At 33.4% G+C, this 9,157-nt stretch overlaps 1 protein-coding gene across 1 annotated transcript in view; it reads left to right on the forward strand.

The window, feature by feature from the left end:
* Positions 1–5,971, forward strand: part of LOC130641600 (uncharacterized) — a 50,707-nt gene extending 44,736 nt beyond the window's left edge. The window contains exon 3 of the mRNA XM_057448470.1: positions 5,200–5,971. Within this exon, the coding sequence (XP_057304453.1) occupies positions 5,200–5,718 (519 nt within the window). The 3' untranslated portion in view covers positions 5,719–5,971. The remainder of the gene's footprint in view (positions 1–5,199) is intronic.
* The last annotated feature ends 3,186 nt before the right edge of the window (positions 5,972–9,157 follow it).

Below are 9,157 nucleotides of genomic sequence, written 5' to 3' on the forward strand. Positions count from 1 at the left end.
CATTAAAATAATTAATAAAAATAAGTCCCCTTAGCAACTTGCATGCTGTTCTACCATCAATAAAGTCTTGCACAAAATTTAAAATATGTTGTTTCGGGTTTCTTCGGCGAAATTTTAAGTTTTTTTGAAAACGTTGGAAGTCGTCTGACAGTCCCCGTGGTTTTTGCGGCGTTTCCGGCGAGTCGGCACCTTCGTGAAATCAGTCTCGCATCAATAGTATCATCTGAAAAAAACTAAACAAATCTTACAGAAACCTTGTTATGACTAATGTATATAACCATGCTCCTTTTGAATGTTTTTTTAAAGATTTATTTTGAACAAAAGAGTAGAAAATACTAAAAAAGAACAGCCATCTTTTTTGTAAACACAGTTTCCCTTTTTTTATGCTAGGAACTTCATTTAACAGTCCGTGTAGTCTGTGGAAATCTAAGCCTGTTAATTCATACGTAGCATATACCTATATATGTATTCCTAAGGTATTTTATCATGTGGTATATATATTTATATCGTACATTTACGCGGTTATATAGTTATAACTTATATGTGATTTCAATGAAGTAACGGTCTAACTATTATGGTAAAATTTTAACGTAACGCCACGCTTTAGGGGGCAATCCATGAGCCGTAAGAAAGTTACTGTTAATTTTTATTCCTTGGCCTCACTGTGCTATGTACTAAAATGATCTCAATTTATTTGAACATATTTCCATATCTTTTCCGGTAAAAGTCCTAGGTAGTGTGTGAGGCATATCGGAAATGTGGGACTCGATACTCGAGACTCAATATTTGCAAATGTGTACTCTGGCATCATTGAGTGATTTTTGACCAATATATGGCCAGATTATGCGAACGCGTGATAAGGAATAAGTTATTTTATGCGATCAAAAAATGGCGGCGGTTAGAAAATTTATGTTCCAGCAACAGAAAACGTACTGACAATTGTAGCTATTGTCTCACGCGTTATCTTGGTAACTGCAACAAGACGTATGATATACGCAAACAACCTCGCGAATAAAGTTAAAAGCTGTCTATCAAATTGTGATTTCTGTTACGAAGTTAGACAAGACATATTTTGCTATTCGGATAGGCAATAATATTTGTTACGCATTACGCAGTTATTTTTCAAAATTGATTTGTGAGATCTTCTTGAACGGGAAATTCCTCGAAATTTCAATTTTTGTTAGGTCAGTCTGGAGTAAACTGACTGGCAGAAAGAAGAAAGACACAAGCTTCACCTAAAATTTTCGAAATTCAGTAATTCAGTAAATACAGCCTATCATTCATGGTTGAAAGTCGCGCGATTGAAACGTTTATGGTCTTAAACAGCATTTATAGTTGACAAAAAATTAACATTTTGTTGTCACTATCATGTTCAGCGTACATTTTTTGTTAACTTTTCCAAATTTTGTCGAAAATAAAGTAATTTTAATTTTTGGACCAATTTTGGCCTAAAATAACATTTAGGTGACAAAAAATAAAAATTTTGATGTCACCATCATGTTCAGCATACTTTTTTTGTTAACTGTGCTAAATTTTGTCGAAAATAAAGTAGTTTTTATTTTCGGACCAATTTTGGCCTAAAATGACATTTAAGTGACAAAAATCAAAATTATGATGTCACTATTATGTTCGGCATATTTTTTTTGTTAACTGTGCCAAATTTTGTCGAAAACAAATACCAATTTTTGCCTGAAACGTCATTTAGATGACTTCTTAGTACTTAGAGAGTTTAGGTACGAAGTTTAAATCTGTGACGTTGCAATTGACCATTTGGTTACTTTAATGGGATAAATTTTCGCGGGGAATAAATTTCGCGCATTTCGCGGATTTGGGTGCTATCCGCAAAAATATGTCCCTTCGAAAATTTGGAATTAGGCAATCCGCGAAAATTTGTACCCGCGAAAATTTTGAAAAATTGCTCGATCGAAGATTTAATTTTTTAAAAAAATTTTTCTTTGTCTTTCAATCGAGTACTGAAGTTGAAAAGATAAGAGAAAATTGACAAAGGTCTCGAATCAGTTGACCCTTTCAAGGATATCGATCCTTTGCTCCCAGCTTCTAATGTAGATGATCAACCGAAATTGAGTTCTCTTTCCAGCCTCACGGATGAACAATTGAAAGTTCCTTACATCCCCCACGAAGTGAAATAGTAGTAGTCGATGTAACGGGTGAAAAATCAGCTTTTTTGAATTCAATCGTTTCGTTTTTTATCTAGTTGTGTTTATTCTACCCATAGTTGATATGTTCTACCTGACGTTATAGTTATGTTGAAAGAACTTTGAGCTAAAATGCAAAACTACATTTATCTCGGTCCGTTTAGAAATGACAGGTGTAACGAGGGTCGATGAGACAGTGCCATTCGGCCCCGAACCCTTTTGAAAACTTATTTTTTCAAAAATTGCTTTTATGACCTCATCCGCAAAATTAAGTTCCCGCCAAAAATTAAAACATACCTCATCCGCGAAAATAAGTCCCCGCGAAATGCTAAAATTTCGCGGAAGAGCACAACCGCGAAATTTAATCCCCGCGAAATTTTATCCCATTAAAGTAGTTAGTTACGAGTTGGAAACACATCCTCGCAGGCGAGATAGTAAAAAGAAACAAGAAGCCCTGCGACTTTAAGATTTCCGTCATTAGCCTGAAAACGGAGAATTATGGGGTAAACAAATCACGAGTATCACAATTCTCAACTATTTTTGTAACTAACCTGCAATGTTAAAATACAACTCAATAAATAAAAAATAAAAATTTTACATAGCTATATGAAGTATTCTAAAATAACAGTTAAAACTTAACTGGATATTTTTAAAAGTGATCAGGAAAATTCTGGAAATTCCAGAATACAAATCTTGCCATGTAGAAACTTGACGACTAGAATATAATAACTTCTGAACGAGCTCAATTTGAATGATGAAGTAGTTCATTGTTTATTAATTCAGCAATAAATACATATTAGCATATGAATATTTCAGTATTTAGGCCTTTAAAATTTACTCTCTTGTTGAAAATTTTTTGAAAATGCTGATGGTGCATGGTTTCATAACAGTATATACTTCTCTGTTATCAAGATAAATCTTTCGTGGAGTTATGGGTCATAAATGAATTAGAAATGAAGTTTATAATATGGACCAAAACCTTTTATGATTGGTTTCAATAATGTTGAAGTTTGTGTTGAGCTAAAAGTTTTAGAAAAATTTTTTTTTACAAAAGGTTTAAAAAGTTTAAAATATCTTGTTTAAAATATCTCCCTAATTTGAACACATTACCAAGTTTGAGTCTATGTGCCGAAAGGGTTAAAGCTAAAAGTGCCCAGCAAAGTGGGCTATAAAAAATACTTCTCTTTCAAAACCATACTTTTGGCTAAACATAAAATTGAAATAAAGAAACTTGGTATGACATGTTTTTAGACTGGTTTTAAAAGAAAAATTGAGACACAAAATATATTCACTATCATCATAGTTCCTGAGTTCCTATTTTAACCATTTTTAGGGACACCAACGATTTTTGTGCCATGTTTGATTGGTACAACCCAGTTTTATATTTGCTAATTTTTTAAACGCACTATCTCACAATAAAAAAATATTCCATAATCGTGTTGGAAAATTCTGTTGCAGGAGGCCCATAAAAGAAAAGTCACCAAATGCCAGCTGCGGGTAGGTTAATTTTACCTGGCCCTGCATGAATACAGTTAAGGTAGTTATAAAATTCAGGGATATCTCAGAGACAATAGATCCCTCCTTCCCCAAGTGTTTTAATTACATTCTCTTTTCTTGAATAAATTTTTCATTTTTAAGGTAATATTTAATAAATTTTTGCAAATAGGGTCCCCCAGAAATCTACGAATTTTTGGGATTTATTTTTGTAAGTCCGACATTAAAGAAATATGGCAAGTCCTTAGGAGAAATTTAATCGAGAAACACAGAAACAAAGTTTTTTATCCGCTCTAATGTTGCAAATTTTACTATGAAAAAGTTAAGCTGGCTAGCTAGCTAATAGCTAAATGTAAACAAAATACCAAGCTAAAATATATAAAACTGTCATCAACACGTCTACATTAGGTTTTTGATCACCTACTACATGTTAAATATAATAAAAGCCTTGTTAGCTAGCTAGCTACACATACTCTACTTTTTTTATACTGCTATCTTTTTTTTAATGTACAACGCGACACCATAAACTAGCCAGTGATATTTTCAAAATTCCAACAAAGTAAAACCAAACGTTTTTTATAAATTTAACTAGCTTTATAACAAAGTTTTGTTGTTTACAAATATCCACGACTCAATGCGCCATTTTAATCTTGACCTAAAAAAAGGCCGACTAGGAAAAAAAGTCGTAATATTTATGCGAAAATGTAAAAGCCAATAATATTTCAATATCCGGTCAACGATACCAGGGTATTTTCGACGTCATCTCTCATATCAAGAAGGCAAAAAACCCTAGGGACGAGGGTGAGACGATCCTCTTCCAATTTCTTGTTTCCGGTAAATTTCATTTACGTCAAATTTGGGTAGACTGTTTGCACTTGGTGGTATTGCTGGAATCTTTAAAAGACCATATGTTATAAAAATACACCGAAACTCACAATACTTACTTACTAATACTATTGTAGAGCTATCTGAACAGATGAACCTTTACTTCTTCCAAGGTATAAAAGATAAGGATGCTGTAATTGCGCATAATAAAAAATGTTTATAATAATAATTATCCACAAACAATACCTGCAATTACCTTTATCGTAACTCTCTGTTGTAACTCTATAATAGCAACAAGGTGACAAAAACATCAAGAAAATAGTTCGGTCTGTATTTTACATATTGCAAATTTAAGGGTCCGAATCCCATATCTCGTGTCTTGAGTCCCGGGTTCCGAGTGGTCAAAGTCCCTGATCCCGAGTCCCACTTTTCCGATATACCACTGTGTGGTGGGGTGCGAGTGACGTAAAATCTTTAATAATACAAACCATTTTGTTTTACCTTTACATTCACCAAGATGCAACTGTTACTGACATCAAGAGTATACAAAGATTGTTTACGCTCGCCGTTGTGTCTTTTTGCCGCAACGTCGATACCAAAAAACAGCGTTCCCTTTAAATTCATAATAAGACTTGTTGAATAAAATGCAGTTATTTTAACCCTACGTTTCTCAAACGGTATTTTTTATTTTGTTTTGTTTTTATTCCTTTTTTTGTGTTTTTAGAGTGAAAACAAATTGATCTTGTTCAACCAGATTGGAAACTTTTTACGAATCAAGGGAGACACCTATCACGCCATTGAATGTTTTCGCAGCGCACTAGTGATTTCCTATAACAACGCAGATATACTCCTGAATTTGGCAAGACTCTTGTTAAATTTGAATTACATAAAGGACGCCCTTTATTTAGTTGAACATTCTCTGGATCAGCAATCGGCCGAACAGAGTACATGGCTGCAACATTTTACGCTGGGAGAGATTCTCGAAAAGAATGGAGAACTTGAACGAGCCTTGTCGCACTTTCAAATGGCATTGGACGAAAACCCTGCTTTCCATCCAGCAAAAATAAACATAAAAAATTTAGGCAATGTGTCCACACCAGTATCAGCAAATGTGTATACGTTTTGCATAATTTCAGTGTTGTGTTTCTTTATCTTGACATACGTTTATTTCACGATCATCAAAGAACCCGATGAAGAAAATAACAACAAAGATAGAAGGTCTTTTATCTTTAAAAACACTTAACAGATCACGAAACAGTGGAAATGTTTATGTATTTAGATTTTTTTGCAGTTTTTTCCCTCTTTCTTTTTCCTTTTTTTTAATTGCAAGTCTTTAAACAGCAATGTTGTATATTTATAAAAAAACTAAGATTGTAAAAAAGATTTTTAGCATGCATTTATACTTTGTTTGTTTAACGGTTTTTATGTATTTATATATTCAATTCTTTTTTTCATTTTGGATAATGTTTTTCACTAAAGAAGTAGGCCAAATCAAACCCGTTTTGCTTTTTTTTAACTGCTTTAAAGTGTATTATATGACAGGGAGAATTAGCAGCATCATTAAGGTGTATTATTCTTCGGCGAAATCAAGAAGGTGAAATATATGTTGCATACTATCCTCACATGGTCAGTGCACACCATATGACGACCAAGAAAAAAAAGTCAACCAGAGATATTTAATGTAAAACACCTATCCATGGACGCTTACTTTGTTATTCTTAGACATGGATGGCAGACTACGGCCACAGTCATTTTCCTAGGGGACTTTTAAGTTTCTTGACATGTTGACTGGTAGGAGAAAACTGATAACATAACCTTTTTTTTTCAGCCATGTAGTCGAGAGGCTACGTACCACGAAAATCCATGTACCTTAAATATGTTTTCGCATATCGGGAAAAATACATCGGGAAGAAGAAGCCTTGCGGCCTGAACATTTCCGTCATTAGCCTTGAATATTCTGAAATTTGAAGTAGACCTTACTTACTTCTTACTTCTGATACATTAAGAACTAAAATTTTTAGCAGTTCGGACACAATTTTTTATCTCAGCGGAAAAATTTTCGGACAAAATTTATAAATTCAAAAAATGTATGGGTAAGTCTTGTTGACTGAATTTTAACTAAATTTCAGAAAAGTAACGATTACGGGATATGACACAAAAAAAGGGTAGAAGCATTTATAGTGTACATGTATTGAATTAGATCTAAAAAAAGGGTCTTCAGGATCCAACTTTATAGATAGAGCCTCAGGCAAATGTACCTCGTTCAACCTCGTTCCCAGGGCATCTTGTATCTTTTCTGACTCCGGGACGGCGATACAAACATAGCCCTGCAGAAGGCTGGTCCATGAAACCTGATTGGCGCGGATATGACACATAATTATTGCGTCATACAAAACATTTTGGCGAGGCGGCGCGTCTGTGACGAACAGGAGGAATTTTAAATGTATTTTAAAATGGCGGAGGACCTGTATCAGTATCATGTTTTTTTTCAAAGTAAAAAATTTAATAAAATGCATTGCTAAGCAAGGAGAGTATAAAATAAGGCATCATAAAGTAATACACCAGTCCGACATGCTGGGCTTACCATTTTGTATTGCAGCGCTGTCTTGAGACTGGGTGAAAAATTAGTTGAGAGACGAGCAAACAGAGTTAAAAGAAAGCTTCATACAAAGTAAATATAGCCATAAACAAACTGTTATTTTTAAAACAAATGCTCAGCGTAAATTGTGCTGTTATTGGTTGTACGAATAGCAAGTATAAAATTCAAAAGTGGAAAAAAGAATTGTGTGATACTAGTCGGTTGCCTGTGGAAAAATCCACGGGTTCATCCGTCCTTTTTTACCGCATTGTGTGCGTCTCAGTACTTGCGCTAGCTATCTAAGCTACCATTTTGCGTCACGCAAAATGGTAGCTTAGATAGCTACCATTTTGCGTGACAGACAGACGTATACGGGTATTACAATATAAACTAGTCGTTACCCGTGGAAAAATCCACGGGGTCGTTCGTCTTTATATTACACGCTGTTTTTGTGTGCCTGTTACACTACACTTTTCTTGCGGACAGACAGACAAAATACGGCTATTATTAAAGAGACTAGTCGTTGCCCGTGGTAAAATCCACGGGTTCGCCCGTCCATTATATTTACCCGTCACAACAAAGTGGATAAAAATATATCGCATTTGATATTCGTGTTTCCGTAACGTTGTAAAACAAACAAAAAATGTTATAAAAATTCCACTAATGCATATATTTAACCTTTCCCTGCTGCAAGGATATTTTCCTGACAAACTTAAAATTGCAAGAGTTTTACCAGTATATAAAACAGGCGAAATGACTAATGTATCTAATTATAGACCAATATCAGTTCTTCCATGTTTCTCAAAAATACTAGAACGCATAATGTACAATAGATTTTACTCTTTTTTAACTGCCAATAATATTTTATACGACAATCAATTTTGCTTTCAAGCAGGTCATTCTACTGATCATGCAATAGTTAAACTTGTTAATGAAATATCAAAAGCATTTGACGAAAACAAGTACGTGCTAGGAATTTTTATAGATCTAAGCAAAGCATTTAACATCGTAGATCACAAAATTCTACGAGAAAAACTCAAAAACTATGGTATCCACAATTTCAACATTCGCTGGTTTGAAAGTTATTTATCCAATAGAGAACAGTACATTTCCTTTGACGGTGGAAGTACAAATTACAAAACAATCATCTGTGGAGTTCCACAAGGTTCCATATTAGGACCACTCTTATTCCTTATATATGTATAATGATTTAAACAAAGCTTCGAATATTTTACATTCAATTTTATTTGCAGATGATACAAATCTGTTTTATGCACATAAAGATATAAAAACATTATCTCGCACAGTCAATTATGAACTCTTTAAGCTGGCAGATTGGTTTAAGGCAAACAGACTGTCCCTAAATATTTCTAAAACAAATTACACACTTTTTTACAGGCAAAATAAAAAAGATGATATGCCATTGAAGTTTCCTGATTTATCTATTAATAATATAAGTATAAAAAGAGCACAATCCATGAAATTTTTAGGAGTTATTCTTGATGAAAATGTTACTTGGAGAGAACATATAAATAATTTAGAAGAAAAGGTCGCAAAGAATATTGGCATCCTATTTAAAGCAAAATTTGTTCTAGATCAGAATTGTTTAAAAAACATATATTCTTCTTTCATTCACTGCTATCTAAATTATGCTAATATTGCGTGGTGCAGCACCAACGCTACAAAATTGACAAAATTACAAAATAAACAAAAACATGCAATCAGAATTATTTTAAATGTTGACAGGTACACTCACTCCAGAGAGTTATTAAAAAAGATCAGTGTACTAAATGTATACCAACTAAACATTTATCAAACTCTTATTTTTATGTTTAAGCTTGAAAACAATATGTTACCAAGAGTATTTAATAATACCTTTCAGAAGATACAACATAAATATCCATCCAGATTTTCAATTAACAGTTTTTTTCAACCTAGGATTAATTATACAATCACAAAGTTCTCTATAACTAGCAGAGGACCTAAATTGTGGAATACATTTCTTGATAACGACATGAAAACTATTACATCACTTAACGAATTCAAACATAAACTAAAACATAAACTATTGACTACTGACAATCTATATTTATTTTAGAACACA

The sequence above is a fragment of the Hydractinia symbiolongicarpus genome, chromosome 4, assembly GCF_029227915.1.
Source record: "Hydractinia symbiolongicarpus strain clone_291-10 chromosome 4, HSymV2.1, whole genome shotgun sequence".
Classification (NCBI taxonomy): domain Eukaryota; kingdom Metazoa; phylum Cnidaria; class Hydrozoa; order Anthoathecata; family Hydractiniidae; genus Hydractinia; species Hydractinia symbiolongicarpus.